The 19,787-nt window shown below is 39.5% G+C and overlaps 1 protein-coding gene across 12 annotated transcripts in view; it reads left to right on the top strand.

Annotated features, from left to right (window-relative positions):
• ERC1 (ELKS/RAB6-interacting/CAST family member 1) overlaps nucleotides 1-19,787 on the top strand; it is a 393,839-nt gene that overhangs the window by 116,861 nt on the left and 257,191 nt on the right. For all 12 annotated transcript variants that reach the window (XM_033404157.2, XM_004278987.3, XM_049694824.1 and 9 more), the window contains one exon: nucleotides 3,883-4,050. In XM_033404157.2, the coding sequence (XP_033260048.1) occupies nucleotides 3,883-4,050 (168 nt within the window). The remainder of the gene's footprint in view (nucleotides 1-3,882; nucleotides 4,051-19,787) is intronic.

The raw sequence follows: 19,787 nt of genomic DNA, 5'->3' as shown, positions 1-19,787 counted from the left end.
GGGTTATTCTACATTCAGACAGGAAAAATAATATAGTACAAGTTCAAGATTAAAGATATTTTGTAGAAACATACTTGTTATCTTAGATGTGTGCTGTCAGTGTGGTAGCCACCAGCCACACGTGGCTGTTGAGCACTTGAAACATGGCAAGTCCAAATTGAGATGTGACACAAGTGTCAATTACAGTATGCATTGGGCTTTGAAGACTTAGTACAAAACAAATGTAAAATAGCTTATTAATAGTTTTTTATATAGACTATAGGTTTGAAATGACAATAATGTGTATATATATTAGATTAAGTAAAATATATTATTAAAATTAATTTTACCTCTTCCTTTATCACTTTTTAATATGTCTGCTAGAAAATTAAAAATTTCACAAGTGGCTTGCATGTATGACTCATGTTATATTTTTGTTGAACAGAAAGAAACCCACCTCCCTGTTTTTCTGTAATCAAATGTGTAACTATTTGCTGAATTATAAATCCTTAGTGGGAAAGCAAAAAAACAAAACAATTTGGTGTGTGAGTATGTTTAATGAAGTTTGCTGTGAATAGATTTTAAAATAAGTACAAAATGCCAATGGCATTCTTTATAGAACTAGAATAATTCTAAAGTTTGTATGGAAATGCAGAAGGCCCTAAATAGCCAAACAGTCTTGAGAGAAGAACAAAGCTGGAGGTATCATGCTCCCTGATTTCAAACTATATTATAAAGCCACAGTAATCAAAACAGTATGGTACTGGCACAAAAATGGATACTTGGATCAATGGCATATAATAGAGAGCCCAGAAACGCATCCACATTTCTATGGGCAATTAATCTATGACAAAGGTCCAAGAATATACAGTGGGGAAAAGACAGCTTCTTCAACAAACGGTGTTGGGAAAACTGGGCGGCTACATGAAAAATAATGAAACTGGACTGCTCTCTCACACCATGCACAAAAACAAGTTCAAAATGGATTAAAAGGACTTTCTTGGTGGCACAGTGGTTAAGAATCCACCTGCCAATGCAGGGGACACGGGTTTGAGCCTTGGTCCAGGAAGATCCCACATGCCACAGAGCAGCTAAGCCCGTGCACCACAACTACTGAGCCTGCGCTCTAGAGCCCACGTGCCACAACTGCTGAAGCCTGTGTGCCTAGAGTGCGTGCTCCACAACGAGAGAAGCTACCACAATAAGAAACCCGCACACCACAACAAAGAGTAGCCCTCGCTCACCGCAACTAGAGAAAGCCCACGTGCAGCAACGAAGACCCAATGCAGTCAAAAATAAATTAATTAATTAAAAAAAATAACCGAAAAACCAAAATGGATTAAAGACTTAAATGTGAGACCTGAAACCATAAAACTTCTAGAAGAAAATATAGGCAGTACCCTCTTCAACATCGGTCTTAGTAATTTTTTTTGGATATGTCTCCTCAGGCAAGGGAAGCAGGCAAAACTAAACAAGTGGGACCACATCAAACGACGAAGTTTTTGCACAGCAAAGGAAACTACTAACAAAACAAAAAGACCACCTACTGAATTGGGGAAGATACTTGCAGACAATATATTCAGTAAGGGGTTAACATCCAAAATATACAAAGAACTCATACAGTTCAACATAAAAAAAAAAAACTTGATTAAAGAATGGACAGAGGATCTGAGTAGACATTTCTCCAAAGAAGACACACAGATGGCCAACAGGCCCATGAAAAGATGCTCAACATCACTAATCATCAGGGAAATGCAAATCAAAACTACAATGAGATATCACCTCACACCTGTCAGAGTGGCTATTATCCAAAAGACCACAAATAACAAGTGTTGGTGAGCCTGTGGTCTGTGGAGAGAAGGGAACCCTTGTGCACTGTTGGTAGGAATGTGAGTTGGTGCAGCCACTATGGAAAACAGTATGGAGATTCCTCAAAAAATTAAAAGTAGAACTGCTGTATGATCCAGCAGTTCACTCTGGGGTATTTATCTGAAGAAAACAAAAACACTAATTATAAGAGATACATACACCCCTATGTTCATTACAGCATTAATGAACCAAGATATGGAAGAAACCTAAGTGTCCATCAGTGGATGAATGGATAAAGAAGATGTTGTCTGTGTCTGTGTATATTATTATTCAGCCATGAGAAAGAAGGAAATCCTGCTGTTTGTGACAACATGGATGGGCCTTGAGGACATTGTGCTAAGTGAAGTAAGCCAGACAGAGAAAGCCAGATACTGTGTGATTTCGCATATATGTGGGATCTAAAAAAGCAAATGAACAAACATAGCAAAACTGAAACAGAATTATAGATATAGAGAACAAACAGGTAGTTGCCAGAGGAGAGGAGGATGGGGAGAGAAAAGAAATAGGTGAGGGAGATTAAGAGGGACAGACTTACAGTTACAAAATAAATGAGTCAAGGGGATGGAATGTACAGTGTGGGGAATACAGTCAGTAACTGTGGAATATTATTGTGTGGTGAAGTATTGTAATAGACTTTTTGAGATGTATAGTAACATCAACTTACACTGCTGTGTTTCAGGAAGTAACATAGGGCTGTAGGTCACTTATACTTGAAAAACAAACAAACAGACTCAGAACAAGAGACCAGATATGTGGTTACCAGAGGTGAGGAATCAGGGGAGGGAAGATTGGATGAAGACAGTCAAAAGGTACAAACGCCCAGATATCAGGTAAATAAGCACTAGGGGGCTTCCCTGGTGGCGCAGTGGTTGAGAGTCCGCCTGCCAATGCAGGGGACACGGGTTCATGCCCCGGTCTGGGAGGATCCCGCGTGCCGCGGAGCGGCCGGGCCCGTGAGCCGTGGCCGCTGAGCCTGCACATGCGGAGCCTGTGCTCCACGACGACGGGGAGGCCACAGCAGCGAGAGGCCCGCATACCGCACACACACACACACAAAAAAGTACTAGGGGTGCGGTGCACAACAGGAGAAAGATAATAAGCACGGCTGTGTGTTGTATGTGAAAGTCATTAAGGGAGAAAATCCTAAGAGTTCTCGTCATGAGGAAAAGGTTGTTTTCTATTTCTTTAATTTTGTATCTGTATGAGACAATGTATGTTCACAAAACTTTCTGTGATAATCACTTCATGATGCATGGAAGTCAAATAATTACGCTGTACACTTTAAACTTACACAGTGCTGTATGTCAGTTATATCTCAAAACTGGAAGAAAAAATAAGTACTTATATTAGATTTCTGATTATTTTAAAGTTATATCTAATGGATGGTATTAAACTTTGGTGATAAAGGTACCTGGATACCAAGCTTTAGCTGACTAGTCTTGACATCTGAAAGTAGACCTTGCTTTGCCTTACAGATCTCTAAGTGCATTATGGGATTATCAGCTGCAGCTAGATTGTATTCTCTGATACAGCAGGTGTCATGTTTGGTGACGCTTACTGTTTTCTTTCTAATTTTGGATTTTCTAAAGTAGTGTAGCATCACTTGGGAACTTGTTAGAAATACTGATTCTTGAGCCCCAACCCTGCCAAATTAGAAACTTGTGGCTTGGCCTGGCATTCTGTTTAAATCCTCCATGTGATTCTAAAATTTGAGAAACGTAATAGATTATACCACTTTATAGACGTAGCAAAGCTCAACCCCTTTATGTAAATTCTCCAATTTTGCCCCCTTTATTCAGATCTATTTATTTTGATTACACCTTAATTTAACGGATGTAAATTTTATTTTATTATGGAAGTGCTCACAAAATTTTAGGGTTTCATGTCTAAATAGTCACAGTTGTATTTAGAGTGGTATTTTATTTGATTCTAATGAAAGTTTACTATAAAAGTATCATTTAGGCAACTGTACTCATCTGTTTGGAAGGAATTACGTTCCTTTTCAATTAATCATTTGTAAAAATGTTATATTAGGTGGATGCTCTGCGGTTGCGTTTGGAAGAGAAGGAAACCATGCTGAATAAGAAGACAAAACAAATCCAGGACATGGCTGAGGAGAAGGGGACACAAGCTGGAGAGATCCATGACCTCAAGGACATGCTGGATGTGAAGGAGCGGAAAGTTAATGTCCTTCAGAAGAAGGTGAGGTGTAGGTGTTCTGAGCCCAGGGCCCCGCATCAGACCCACGTCCTCATTCCTACCACTGAGTTGTACCTAAGTGCTGTCAGAGTTTCTCTCTCATTCCTCTGTTTATATTTTTGCAGGTCGTAATTGAAACCATTGCTGCAGGTGGTAGATTGTGAAAACTGTTCTGTACGTTCAGTTTTTAAACTTTCGAAGTAAACACTGTTTGATATCTTCAGTAGTATTTTCCATGCTGCTGTCTCTGAAGAGGGCCTTGTGAATTGCCAGAGTATTTGCATGGGCATTCTTCTGCCTCTCCGAATCTTCTGTCTCGTACGGCAGCTGTAGGGCCATGAATTAGTGTAGCACGTGGGCCGGGATTCTTGCAAGACTGCAATTTTGAATAGAAACACATGCTACTATAATGACATCTAATCTACATACGTCAAGGAAAGGAAGACTTTCTTTCCTATTTTACCTTAATCATAACTGGAAAGAGGCTAACACTGTAATAAATAAGGAAAGTACTAATAATTGTCTTCCCCTCCCCCTTTTAGCTAAATTAAAGGGTACCTTTGAGATAATAGTTATAGTAGACACTGGTATTTATTGTTCTTCTCCACTGAGGGGATAGATCAGAAATATTTGACATTGTCCCAGTTTATTTTTAACCTCTAACAATAGCCCAGGAATAAAACTCTCTTTGCTAAACCTCAAATTCAGCTTTTCTTTTGTGTACAGAGGACCATGTTCAATAGTTGTCCTCTATTAATTTGGTTTTCATTTGCTTTCAATGAGTAAACATAAAAATTTGATCACTCTAGATAAGTGACTGTAGTATCTTGTTAGTGGATGCTACTTTGTTTTACATTTTTATACATATGTTCTTCTCACCTTACCCCCCCACTGCTCACTTCCCCTTACCGGTTTCTTGTATACACTTCCAGGCACAGTTTACATATACACAGGCAGATACGTATTCTGTTTTTTTCTGTTTACCTCTTTCTGTGTTCTTCCATGAACATTTTATGCACAGTCCATATAAAGCAAAAATGTTTCTCTAAACACAGATGTTACCATTCCTTTATTTCCCTTTGCTTTCCTTTTTTTCCCATTAATGTATTTTGAAACTTCTTCCGGGGCTTCTTCATTGTTACCAACAGCACTGTGCGGATGTGCTGTGGTTTATTACAAGGTTTCCACTGGTGGACAGTCTGCTTAAAGTTTCTGCTGTTATGTAAAATGATGCTGCGTTTTAAAAATGGGCATGTTTGGTTTATTCATAAGTGAAGTATATTTCTAGGTAAATTACTTAAAGTAGAATTGCTGGGTGAAAGGATGTGCGTTCGTATGTTGGTGGATTTTGCCAAGTACATTGGTTAGAACCCAAAGGTTGTTTGAAAGTAATGCACATCTTATTTTTAACTAGATAAACATTAAAAAAAGTTTTTCATTACTGTGAACAGGGGTTTGAAGTTAGAAATAACACCTCATCATCCTGGAATAATCATAGTTTGTAAAAATAGAGTGGCAGCACTTACGTTAGCCCCTTTATATCTGTAATCTTGTTTAATCCTTGCAACTTTCTGCTAGTGGATTTTAGATCTTGATTGCTCTGTTATAATCAGTGGCTAAATTTTTAGGCCATGACACATAATAAGAAATATATTTTACATTAATCTGTATCAACGTATGGTATACATGCTTAGAGATACAGCTAAAACAGAATTTTCACAAAATATACTCTGAACTATCTTCTCCCATTTCTTAAAGGAAATAGAAAAGTGTTAGTCCTGATCCATTAAGTTATTTCAGTACTCACTAATAAAACACTTTTACACCTTGGTATCCGTTCTCGCATGCTCCCCTTTCCTGCCCCCAAAACAAAAACAAGCCCCAAACCAACAAAGTCCCAGACATATTACATAATAAGGGAGGTTCAAATCTGTACAAATCGGTTTAGCTAAAAAAGTGGTAGCTTCAGGTTTTGTCACAAGGTTGGTCTTATTCCAAAATGCAGCTTTTCCCATGACAACAATTTCCCTGTTGGGAGGATTAGACAGTGGTATGTGTTCAAGCTTTGTGACACTACAGGACATCATATAAATATAACATGTATTATGCTTTGTCTAGTCTCTTTGCCTTTCGCTGTGGAAGGCCAGTGGAGTAGGCTCTAGAGGGCCGGTAATTGTGCTCTTTTTAGTACACTAGCTGCCTCACTAATTTGTCATGTTATAGACTTTGATTTATCTTAAAACAGTTATCAAATAGGTAGCACAGTTACTTTCAAAACTGGTTTAGATTATTACTGCTTCTTTTAAGATAATGCCTCTAGAACTGTCATTTTCAGTGCTTAGAGCCTTTATTTTCTGCCTGCTTATTTTGTTGTAGAGGTTACTGTACTAACATCATGAGACTCAAGGTTCGTGATGTGTTTCCTGGACCATTGTTTGCTGATAAAATAGAAATAACTTTAATTTTTGGATCCACAAAAAATAAACAAAAAGACACAGTAAGTTTAGAGGCAGTTAAAGGTTCTCAAGAGAGCTATAATTATTCGTATTACGGCTTTCCTTTCTTGAGGTGCAGACATCCTCTTGCTCCAGGATTCTATGAGCAAAAGCTTGATTTTCAGGTGGTTGACAGAGGGGAGCTGGCTGAGTGCGAGACTGGGGGTTGAGGGAGTAGAGTGAACTCTGATGAGCTGGGCTGTGGTGATATGGTGGCTTCAGGAGGCCGTGTGAAAGGTGATGAGCCACACGGACAGGATGTAGAAGGCACCATCTGTGGAGTAGATCATGTAGGAGATCTGGGAGAAGAGCGACAGGATGGAGATGAAATGGCCCAGACGATGGTGGCTGTGGAGGCCGCGTATCTGGCGTTCATTGTACTACAGGATGTTGGTGACGGCCAGTACCCGTCCACAGCAGTGATGCAGAGATGCACACAGCACGTGATTCCAGAGGACAGCCAGATGTCACATAGGATTTGGCCAAAGTTCCAGGTGTGGGTGATGGTATATGTGATGCAGATGGCTATGACCAAGATGAAAGCCAAGAAGATTGGTCTTGGCCAGGGAGCCAGTGAGATAGTTGGTTGGCGTGTGGAGCTTCCTGGTAAGGAAGACAGTGAGAAGCACAAAGGCTTTGGTGAAGACTTTGGTCCATGTGATGATGGAAAGGACCTCAGCAAGAGAGATCTTGAGTTCCTGGAAGGTCCCAGATCCCAAGCCTCTGGGGTTTCTGCAGCATTCAGGGTCTCTTAGAGGCCCCCAGGAAGAGGCCTTCTGCTGACGGGTTTGGAGGGGGCATTCTAGGTGGCTCTCTCCGTACTCATAGCTCCTTCTTCCACAGTTGTCTTCCCCACAGAACAAGGGCATCCTTCCATTTCACACTGGAGGGCGGCATATATCACATGAATAGACACAGTGAAAAGACCCCAGGTCTTACTTGTATTAAGAACACGGAGGTGACTCAGCTATAATCAAAGGTTGTTCTAACTCAGACGAATCCCCAGGTTTCTCACTCTTCTGGAACTCTGGTAGACACATGCTGAATTTGTTAGATAATCATCAGGTTACCCACCAGTGTGGACAGAGCTCTACAGGTCTTGCTTTTGGCCTTTGGGCTCTTTCCAAAGGCTTGAGGCTCTTACTGTTTGATGATGTATTCAGAATTTCCCCCACTCTTTTCTGTTCTGAGAAGATTCTGGATTTCAGGTTGTCTCCTGGGAACTTTTAAAGCTAGAGCACCAGCCGATTAAGAGAAGCAGTTCAGTCAACAGCCCACAGTTTTGCCTGGTTAATCTTGACACATAATGAGGTACTTGTTTTGGTTCCTTTTCCACTGATCATTTCTGAGCCGGGAGAGAGAAATGTTCCAGTTACCAAGACTTGAAGAATGCGTGAGTGTGGAGAACACAAACAAATGGCTCGCTGTGAGTTCCCCAAGAGGAGCATGGGACCAGCAGCCCCTCCCTGGCCACACGAGTGCTCTGTGTGCTGTGGTGCGGCCCTTCCCCCTTCCTCCTTGCTTGTCACCTGGTTTTGTCCCACGTTAACTACAACCCCCAGCCGAGCACCTTCCGCTGGGCTCTTCCCTTCCCTATGCCTTTGAGATACCCTCTATTGCTTTCTTCTTCTTCTTCTTAAATTAACAGGCTTTATTTTTAGGGCATTTTCCCATTTATTTCCTGCCCACAGTTTCCCCTTATTAACATCTTGCATTGGTGTGGTACATTTGTTAAAATTGATGAACCGATATTGGTACATTATTATTAACTGAAGTCTGTAGCTTACAGTAGGTTTCACTCTTTGTCTTGTACAGTTCTGTGGGTTTTGCCGAATGTATAATGACATGGATCCACCATTACAGAGTCATACAGAGTATCGTCACTGCCCTAAAGATCTCTGTGTTCTACCTGTTCACCTCTCTCCCAGCTCGCTACCACGGATGTTTTTACTGGTTATAGTTTTGCCTTTTCCAGAATGTCATGTATTTGGAATCATACAGTATGCACCCTTTCCAGGACTTGTTTCTTTTACTTACTATATGCATTTAAAATTCCTCCATTTCATTTCATGGCTTGATAACTCACTTCTTTTTATCGCTGAATAATATTCTGCTGTCTGATGTACTACAGTTTGTTTATGTAATTACCTGCAGAAGGACATCTTGGTTGCTTCCAGTTTTTATCAATTATGAATAAAGCTGCTATAAATAAACATTCACATACAGGTTTTTGTGTGGGCACAAGTTTTTAACTCATTTGGGTAAATACCTAGGAGCATGATGGCTGGATATATGGTTAGACTATGTTTAGCTTGTAGAAACTTCCCCTATATTGCTTTTTGTTTGTTCGTTTGTTTTTGACTGCGTCAGGTCTTAGTTGCAGCATAGGGGACCTTTTGTCGTGGCTCACAAGCTTTTTGTTGCGGTGCACGGGCTTCCCTCTAGTTGTGGCATGTGGGTTTTCTCTCTCTAGTTGTGGCGCATGGGCTCCAGAGCACATGGGCTCTGTAGTTCTCAGCACACGGGCTCTCTAGTTGAGGCGCGTGGGCTTAGTTGCCCCCTGGCATGTGGGATCTTATTCCCCTGACCAGGGATTGAACCCGTGTACCCTGCACTGGAAGGCGGATTCTTAACCTGTGGACCACCAGGGAAGTCCCTATATTGCTTTTTTTTAATAAATGTTAGATTTTTATTTTATTTTATTTTATTTTTGCGGTACGCGGGCCTTTCACTGTTGTGGCCTCTCCTGTTGCGGAGCACAGGCTCCGGACGCGCAGGCTCAGCGGCCATGGCTCACGGACCCAGCCGTTCCGCGGCATGTGGGATCTTCCCGGACCGGGGCACGAACCCGTGTCCCCTGCATCGTCAGGCGGACTCTCAACCACTGCGCCACCGGGGAAGCCCGCTTATATTGCTTTTTAATTGGGAACTTTGAAACACATTAGCTTTGCAAAACTTGTTACACACTTGAGTACTCTTTTTTTTTCTTGGTCAATGTGTATTAATGTTTTGGCTTGCTGTAAATCCCTGGGTTATTCCCACTGTAGATTGTTGCTGTAACTTCGCTACTAACTTCTAGTGTGCCCACAATTATTTTTTTAATAGAAAAAATAATTCTGAAGTATACTTTGGGGGAGAGAGTTGTACAATCATTGTAAAAGTTTAGCCTCTGAAACTTTTTTGGTCTAATTTTTATGCATAATGTAGAATCACTAGTATATTTGAAATATATTCGTTTTGAAATATTTGAAATATTGAGTAAATGTACTCAACTGTTTTAAAATCTAGATTTTAATGCACTAAGAAGGGGGTCAAAGGGTGCACACTTGCAGTTATAAAATAAATAAGTCCTGGTGATGTTACGTATGGCATGGTGACTAAATATAGTTAACAGTACTGTACTGCATGTTTGAAAGTTGCTAAGAGAGTAGATCTTAGAAGTTCTCACCACAGGAAAAGAAATTTCATAATGATGTATGGTAACAGATGTTAACTAGACTTAATTGTGGTGATATTTTGCAGTATATACAAATACTGAATCATTATGTTGTACACCTGAAACTACACAATGTTACATGTCAGTTATACCTCAGTTAAAGAAAAGACACTAAGAAATGACAATGTGGATTAAAAAATTAGCTAGTTTTAAATTATGAAAGTAATATATGTTCAAAGTAAAAAAAAATTCAAGAAGTACAAAAACATATGAAATGAACTTATCTTTTCTCATCCTTTGACCCTCTCAGTGCAGCTCCTTAGAGATGTAACTTGTTAATAGTTATTTGTATACTCTTCTATAAAATATCTGTGCATATATAGGCATACGTATATTACACACCTTTTTTAAAACAGACAAGTGGGATCATACTTTTTTTTTTTTTTTTGGTACACGGGCCTCTCACTGTTGTGGCCTCTCCCATTGCAGAGCACAGGCTCCGGACGCTCAGGCTCAGCGGCCATGGCTCACGGGCCCAGCTGCTCTGTGGCATGTGGGATCTTCCCGGGCCGGGGCACGAACCCGCGCCCCCTGCATCGTCAGGCGGACTCTCAACAACTGCGCCACCAGGGAAGCCCGATCATACTTTTTTATTTGTTTAAAAATAAACATATTTTTGTGTCTTTTTATACGTAGCTTTATCTCATTGTTTTTAACGTCTGCATGGTTTTCGGTGTCTCACTTGCACCATAATTAACTGATGTCCTATAGCTGTATAAGTAGATATTTATAGGGTTTTTTTCTTGTTTATATATTTGTTATAGTAGCATAACAATTAATGACATAAACATACCTCATTCATGAATTGATATTGTATGCATCTAAAAAAATTGATGGATGCCCAGTTCTCTAAAAAGCTTGTGTTTTTATATATTAAGATGAGTTTCTGCACAGCTTCATCAGACGTTTGTTGCCAAACCTTTAAAAATTTCCACTGACCTCGTAGATAATTTAAAAATATCTTCTTTCTTCTTTCCTTCCTTCCTTCCTCTCTCTCTCTCCCCCCGCCCCCCCATTTATTTATTTATTTATGGCTGCGTTGGGTCTTTGTTGCTGTGCTTGGGTTTTCTCTAGTTGCAGCGCGTGGGTTTTCTCTAGTTGCAGCGAGCAGGGGCTACTCTTCGTTGCGGTGCACAGGCTTCTCATTGCGGTGGCTTCTCTTGTTGCGGAGCACAGGCTCTAGGCGCGCAGCCTCAGTAGTTGTGGCTTGTGGGCTCTAGAGCGCAGGCTCAGTCGTTGTGGCACACAGGCTTAGTTGCTCTGCGGCATGTGGGATCTTCCCAGAACAGGGCTCGAACCCATGTCTCCTGCATTGGCAGGTGGATTCTTAAACACTGCGCCACCAGGGAAGTTCCAAAAATATCTACTTTCTTGCTTAGTATTTATTTAAATTTGAGTGCATGTTGAGCATTTTTTCATAGGGTTTTCTTCATTTTGAAGCTACATATTCATGTCATTTCTACATTTTTCTATTAGATGGTTTATTTTTTTCCCTTATTGATTTATAGGGGTTCCCTAGTAAGTGCATTGGCCTCTTTCCTCATGTTTTACAAATATATTTTCTTGTTTGTCATTTTCTTTTTTACTTCCTTTATGGTATTTGTTTTAGAATTTATGTGTCAAATTTAGTTGTCCTTTCCTCTGTGTCCTCTCAGTTTTCGGTCATGCTCAGAAAGTCCTTATGCCCACCAAGGTTTTTAAGTAATTCACGCATGCTTTCTTCTGGTACATTTAAAGTTTCTTTTTTCTTTATACCTAAAAATTGTTTTATAAAATTTATATATTGGCTTTAATGATTCAGCTTTTTCTTCTTATATGTGGCCAGTCATCATTATAATATTTATTAAATAATCTACCTTTTTCCTCCTGATTTGAAATGCCAAAAATAAATTGTTTAAATCTGGGCCTGTTTCTGGTCTGTTTCGTTTATCTGCCTCTGTTTCTTTGACTGCTTTTTATGAAAAATACTTAGTTTGTTTATAAACCCCCTTCCTGATTTTTGTTGGTAAGCTTTGTTGTCTTTTGCTGAGTCCGCAATACTTTTCATATTTACATTGTGTTGGTTTTTGAAGGGGAAAAAGTCTTTTCTGTAATCGTGACTCAGATTGTTTAGCCTTTACTTCTGTGTTTAAGTGAATTTAATGTTTACCACTGTTTGTAGCACCATGGCTTACCTGTTCCCAAGGTTTACATTTCATTTAGTTCTTGGTTCCCCAAGAACTCCTTTGAACACTTTTTCAAGAGTGGTCCTGGGTGCTTGCTTGTTTTTTTTTTTTTTTTAAGTGTACCTTTTTATTTAAGATTTTTTTTTTTTGATGTGGACCATTTTTAAAGTCTTTATTGAATTTGTTACAGCATTGCTTCTGTTTGATGTTTTGGTTTTTTGGCCGTGAGGCATGTGGGATTTTAGCTCTCTGAGCAGGGATTGAACCTGTACCTCCTGCATTGGAAGGCATAGTCCTAACCACTGGACAGCCAGGGAAGTCTGCTGGGTGCTTGCTTGTTGACCACGCATTTATATTATCTTTTTACATTTTATAATTTAATTATTTGTGAGATTCAAAAAGCATAGAGAATAACATAATAAGTAATAGTAATTACTCAACTTGGGAAGTAAAATTTCAAACAGAGTCAAAGTTCTTTGGCATGTCTTTTCTTGAGAGTATTCCCCTCCATTCTCTCCCAGAAATAAACGCTTGCTTTGGTGTTTATGCATGCACCCGTATCTTAGGTCAGGATGCGTGTTTTTGTACAACCTGTGTATGTGTTAATAAAACTTATGTAAGAGGAAACACACATGGCAAATAAATATGAAAAGTTATGTACCCTCACTGTAATCAGTGGAATGTAAAATAAGACCAGATTAAGAAACCATTTTATACTCACTGTTGTAAGCTGTGTTGGCAAAAGTTAAGTCTCACAGTATCAGGTGTTGGTAAATATGGCAACTGAATTTCTCACACAGTGCTGTTGGGTTTTTAAATAGGTACAACTATTTTGGAAAGCGCTTACTAAACATAAGGGTACCCTGCCAGATACATACACTTTAGATGAACTCCAGGATGTATGTAAGAACGCTCATAGTAACCTTGTTTGCATTAAGGAAAAAACCAAAACAGAACTGAGGAAGCACTTTGCATATGTTTATTGACAGAATGATTGAGTTAGTAATTTGTGGTATAGTCACACAGTGGAATATATTATTCTTTTCGTTTTAGGGCAAGGGAATATTTAGGATAAAAATTCAGCAAAGTTATTTCTTCTGGAGGTAGGGAAGGGAAGAGGGTTGGGATAAGGAAGAGTATATGAGTATCTTTAGGTAATTCTCATTCTTACAATGGGTAATGCGTTTGTGTGTAATTTAACATACTTCATAACATATAGGTATATATTTATATTTGAAATATATTTAAAATACCTGGAGGCAGATTTACTTCTGTTTAATTTGCATTGCTGGTACATGGGTGCTTATTATATACTTTATATGTTTCCTTTTGTTTGAATATGAATAATAAAAATGCCTAGAAAAAACCTTCTCTGTACCTACATATCTATCTTCATTGAGAAAGAATTTTTCCTATGTTTTACTTTAAATTTATTCCTAATTTTATAATTGTGAAATTAGAACCACCTTTCTCTAGAAGTTTATTTGTATATTTTGAAACAATGTCTGGTGCAGATGTAGAGTCTCATTTGATAAAGCCCAGCTGTTTGTTTGATTAAAATTTCCTACAGAGTCTGGCAAATGGATTTATTCAGCTTATGGTCAGATATGTCCAATTAAGATGAATGAATGGCTTGGACAGTTTTGACCCTCTTTCCTTGAACCAGAATTTGGCTACTTATTGTGTTTGCTGGTTAAGATTAACTTGGGCCGTACTGAACAAGTGTAATCCTCCTTCAGCGGGATGATTTTTAGATATTGGGAGCCTATATTTGACAGCCCCCATCATTCTTACTTGCGCTGATTAAGGTTTCTGACGGCAGTTGTTTTTCTACACTCCTTTTTCCTCCATGCTTGTACTCTTTGGATTTCTGAATCTAGTTGCAAGAGAGATGATTAGAAGGTGATTAATGTTCTGTTCTTGGCCCTCCCTGAAATGTGGTATTGGGAAAACTCACTAACCCTCAGTTTCCTCATCTGTAGACAGGGTATAATAGTTACTTTGGGGGGGTTGTTAAATGATGTAATGTGTATAAAAGCACCTTGGAACCCATGAAGTGTTATATACCATGCATATATTAATAGGTGTTAATATTGTTTATTCTTATTACATTTTACTTTGCTAAATTCAGCCAATGATTCTAATCTTTGAGAATCTTTTGAAACTTGATTTATTTAGTCTGTTTATCTCCTTCAGTTTTATGCCTTCAACCCTTATGAATATATTCTTTTTTTAAAAAAAGTAAATTTATTTATTTATTTTTGGCTGTGTTGGGTCTCTGTTGCTCCGTGTGGGCTTTCTCTAGTTGCGGCGCGCGGGGGCTACTCTTTGTTGCTGTGCACAGGCTTCTCATTGCGGTGGCTTCTCTTGTTGTGGAGCACGGGCTCTAGGCGCAATGGCTTCAGTAGTTGTGGCATGCGGGCTTTAGTAGTTGCAGCATGCGGGCTCAGTAGTTGTGGCTCGCAGGCTGTAGAGCGCGGGCTCAGTAGTTGTGGCTTGCGGGCTCTAGAGCGCAGGCTCAGTAGTTGTGGCGCACAGGCTTAGTTGCTCCGCGGCATGTGGGATCTTCCCGGACCAGGGCTCAAACCCGTGTCCCCTGCATTAGCAGGTGGATTCTTAACCACTGCACCACCAGGGATGCCCATGAATATATTCTTTATGCATCCATGTAGGTGATAAAATGTTGCATAGGCCCAGAAAAGACTTTTGTGGTATATTGTAAGAAAACTCTATCAGATTGATATGTTTATCCAAACAATTCTTAGACCTCCTTTTGTTGTCTGTAGGAATTTTTTTTTTTTTTTTTTTTTTTTTTTGGTAATCCCAGTTTGTTGGCAGGTCTAATTTATTTTTTATTTTTTAAAAATTTTTATTTTATATTGGAGTATAGTTGATTTACAATGTTGTGTTAGTTTCAGGTGTACAGCAAAGTGATTCAGTTATACATTTACATGTAACTATTCTTTTTCAAGTTCTTTTCCCATTTCGGTTGTTACAGAATATCGAGCAGTTCCCTGTGCTATACAGTGCAGTTCCTTTGTAAATCCGTTTTCTCCTCTGTTCTTCATCCAGAAGAAATCTGTCTTGAAAATCTGAGTCCATTGGACTCATTGTCATTCTGTATAATTCCTTCTTGGAGTGATGTGAGCCACTTGATCATGTGCATGTTGGCCTAGCTTTCTAAGCAGTGTGTCTATTTGTATACACTGGAATCTTCTTGGCTTCTCTCCTTTCCCCCCTTACTGAGTACATTTATAGTTTCACAGTCACTTTATGTTCCTGTGGGCGTCCCAGTCTTCCCAGGCGTCCTCAGCTGTCTCATCCATGCAGTCAACATTGCCTTCTGCTGTGCACCTGGCACTGTGCTAAGTACACAGACAGGATCGTTTCTGCTCTCAGAGTCTCAGGGTTGTAGCAGTTAAAGAAGTTAACATACAAGTGGTGTACAGGGGGCACAAAGAAGACATTCCAGATTCGACCTGTGTGAAAGGAGTCTAAGAGAGGTCTTAGCAGTCGAGTCTTGAAAGGTGTGTGAAAGTTTGCTAGACAGATGGGGAAGGGGTAAGACGTCCCAAGCTGAGAGAGCGGTGTGAATGAAAAAGGGGAATAGTGTCCTTTCCAGAGGGTCACGCCCTGGAATTTCACCTCTGGACTTCATACATTTGTAATACGGATTCCTAAAAATTTCTGGTAGAGCTCTGTCTCTCACTGCCTTTTCTTTCTTATTATGATCTCTCATATTACCTGGTCTCTGGGAAAATTATTCCCATTTCTTACATAATGAGAAGGTTTTCAGAGAATGTACTCATCTTTATTGTCCTATTAGTTTATTTAGGAAACTAATAAATAGAATTCAATATTTCTTTCCCCTGGCCCTGAAGATTTTCCATCAGAAACTTTAGAAATTTACCTGCGGTGGTATACTGAAGTATAACCTTACAGGTGGAACTTGAGATTTTCCTGGAGACATGTCTTTTTTTTTTAAAATTAATTAATTAAATTTACTTTTGGCTGCATCAGGTCTTAGGTGCAGCATGCGGGATCTTCATTGAGGCACGCAGGGTCTTTCGTTGCAGCGCGTGGGCTTCTCTGTAGTTGTAGCGGCAGGTTTTCTCTTCTCTAGCTGTGGTGTGCAGGCTCCAGGGCGCATGGGCTCTGTAGTTGTGGTGTGCAGGTTCCAGAGCTCGTGGGCTCTATAGTTTGTGGCACGCGGGCTCAGCAGTTGTGGTGCATGGGCTTAGTTGCCCCTGCGGCATGTGGGATCTTAGTTCCCTGACCAGGGATCGACCCAGCATCCTCTGCATTGTAAGGCGGATTCTTTACCACTGGACCACGAGGGAAGTCCCTGGAGACATGTCTTAATTCTGTGCAACACTTAACCTACTTTGCTTCTTCTTTTTTTTTTAATTTATTTATTTTTGGCTGCGTTGGGTCTTCATTGCTACGTGCAGGCTTTCTCTAGTTGCAGCGAGCGGGGACTACTGTTCATTGTGGTACGCGGGCTTCTCATTGCAGTGGCTTCTCTCGTTGCGGAGCATGGGCTCTAGGCTCGTGGGCTTCAGTAGTTGTGGCATGCAGGCTCAGTAGTTGCGGTGCATGGGCTTATTAGCTCCGCGGCACGTGGGATCTTCCTGGGGCTTGAACCCATGTCCTCTGCATTGGCAGGCGGATTCTTAACCACTACACCACCAGGGAGGTCCCTATTTTGCTTCTTGATTTAGACATTTATTCCATAAGGAAGAGCAGATGGTAACTCTGCTTTCATCCTTTCCTTGTTCTTGTCATCTGCATTCTCTATCATTTTTCTCACAAATAATACTTATAATTGTAAATTTAAGTAATATTTAACTATTTTAATATTTAAGGAGAATACCAGGAAATAATGTATTACTTTGGCATATTAAATATGCATTAAAAGTCCTTGTTTTCTGAAAATAGTAGCAGCTTTGATAGTGGCTGGATTGTGAATCACATACTCTGGACCGATTTTGGCTCTGACTGGGCCACCACTGCCTGCCCATAGCCTTCCAGCTTTCTAGGTAGTATATGTATTTGTACGCACAGGGGTAGCCCTGTGCTCAGAGAATGAAATGAGACAATAGCAGATGGCCAAGCATGCAGTACAATGGGATTAGCAGTGGCCTCTCCTTTCCAGGGCTCTCCCCTATGGTTTAAAGTAGTTTTGTGTTACAGTAAATTTCTTATCTTTATAATAAATCACTGACCTGGAAAATGTAATCGAGCATTTGAATCTGAGCTGCATTCAAAATCTGTGTTAAAATTGTACAGCTTCTTGCTTGATTGATTATAAATGGTAATGTAGCTTGGAGTTTAATTTGCTGACGCAGACGTTATCATCTTCCCCTTCTATGCGTCTGTAACTTCTCTTTATTTCACCTTGCCTGCATCTCCAGTTTCCTAGGTTTTGGTATTTAGAGTTTAGATTTATCGGTAGCAGAAAGCTAACTGATAATTGAATTGGAAAGTTTTCCCTTTTTGTGGTCCTAGATTGGTTCTTTAAGTCTCCTGTTACTTTGTTTTCCATAGGAAGTCAGAAAGAATAGCTTCTTTATATACTCTATTTGTTTGCTGTAGAGTCTTGACTTAAGGACATGTTAATTTCTTCACTTTTTCCGTATCATAAAATGGAAAGAATATATTTTATCATTGAAAACAATATTTACTAATTTATTCTGAAAAAATTAATATTTTAAAAATTGTGCTTTTATTTTTAATAAGGATTAATTGTAATGTTTTCTAAATATTATTTTTAAATCACAAGCCAGCTGCTAATGAAGCTAAGTTGAAAGAAGAGCAGGTCAGACCCTAATTGGATTTTAAGTTGGAAACTTAATATACTTAGGCATTAGAATTGTCCCTTTTCTTTCTTTCTTTATTATTTTTTAATAGAACTGTTTAATTAAAAATTTTTTTCCTCAGTGGAAAATATGTATAGCTAAATTCTTGAAATATTTTATTGAAAAAACAATGCATAGTAAATGAAGTCTGATTGATGATAACATTTCTGCTGGGGAATATGCTCCATGTGGATTTACTTTGCTTCATATAACTTTTTTCCCCTCACTTTTTCAAGTAAACCTTAAGGAGGGTAGATCAGGAATTCAGGAAGGGCTCTCTTCCATAGTTTGTCCCTGATTTGTTTGGTGACAGCTGGGGGTGTCTGCAGCTGAGTGACCCACTACCAGGATGGTTGCTTCATTTGCGTACATCCTGCCTGGGTATTCCTTGGCCTCTGGCTACGTGTCTACGTGGCCAGTTAAGGGTTACGCTAGGAGTTGGTTTGGAAGCAGCAGGGGATTCCTTTTGTCTGTACTCTTCTGGTCACAGTAGTCACAGGACCTAACTTGATTTGGTGGCGGGAGCGTCAAGAAAAATACTCCACGTCTTACTGGAGGAGTGGCAAAGCCACTTACAGAAGAGCCGTAAAGTCGGAGACGTTGTTGCGGCCGTCTGTGCAAAATATCTGCTCCAGTTGAATAAAAATGTTGGATAAAGGATTGAGAATATGAGGGCGAGATTTTGTTTGTGCGGTATGGTAATAAAGCTCTCACTTTCTTTTCTGTTGTCGTATGACTTTTTTGTGTATTTCCATGTTCTGCTCAGTGTTTTTTTGTTTGTTTTTTTTTTTGCTCAGTGTTTTAATCTCTTATTCATAGGACGTCTACTATCATCCTTTGCTGTCAACAGAAGTCACTTCAAACCAGAAGGAATTCTAAACAGTTTTAAATTGTTTTACCCAGTTGAGGCATTATTACTGGGTATGAAAATAATTGATAGGAAAAGGGTACAGAGGAATAAGGTGTGCAGAAAGGGCAGGCTGACAGCAGAAGGTGAACTAATGCTATGTATTTAATTTGGAGATCATCATAGGTGAGCAGCACAACTGTCTAGATGAAAACTTTTGCGTATGAGTGATCTAACGTGGAAGAGACGCCATCTAGATGTGCGTCAGACTATGTGCATGGATGACACAATGGTTGCAAGAGAATTTTTAAGTCCATTAAGAACAGAGAAACTTGACTAAACTGTTATCTGTATTTGTGTTATTTGGGGAATAACGCCAGATAAATCTCAGTACTAGAGTAGTTTCACGCTTCGTTGATGGATATTGGGAACCTTGACTTTTTTTTTTTTTCTATTTTCTTATTCTGTCACAGAAACTATGCTTTTTAAAGATTGACACTTCAAATTAATAGATTATAGTTTCATTCCATTTATATCAGTGTTTCTTAACTGGGAAGAGAGGGACAGTTTTGTCTCAAAAGGGGCATTGTACAAGATCTAGAAACATTTTTTGGTTGTAAAAACCCCTGGGTGGAGTGGGGGGAGGCGGGAACCTTGACTTTTAAAGCTAGCACCATGGGGTTAATTGGATTGATGCTTTTTTTCCTCCCTAATTGAGATATAATTCACACACTGTAAACTTTACTAATTTAAACTATATAATTCAGTTGTTTTTGGTATATTTACAAGGTTGTGCAACCATCACTTTTGTCCAGTTCCAGAACATTTTCATGACCCTAAAAAGAAACCCATACCTGTCACAACCCCTACCTGTGTCTG

Source organism: Orcinus orca, chromosome 11 (assembly GCF_937001465.1).
Source record: "Orcinus orca chromosome 11, mOrcOrc1.1, whole genome shotgun sequence".
Classification (NCBI taxonomy): Eukaryota; Metazoa; Chordata; class Mammalia; order Artiodactyla; family Delphinidae; genus Orcinus; species Orcinus orca.
Note: the sequence above shows the minus strand (reverse complement) of the source record. Positions and strands in the feature narration are given on the sequence as shown.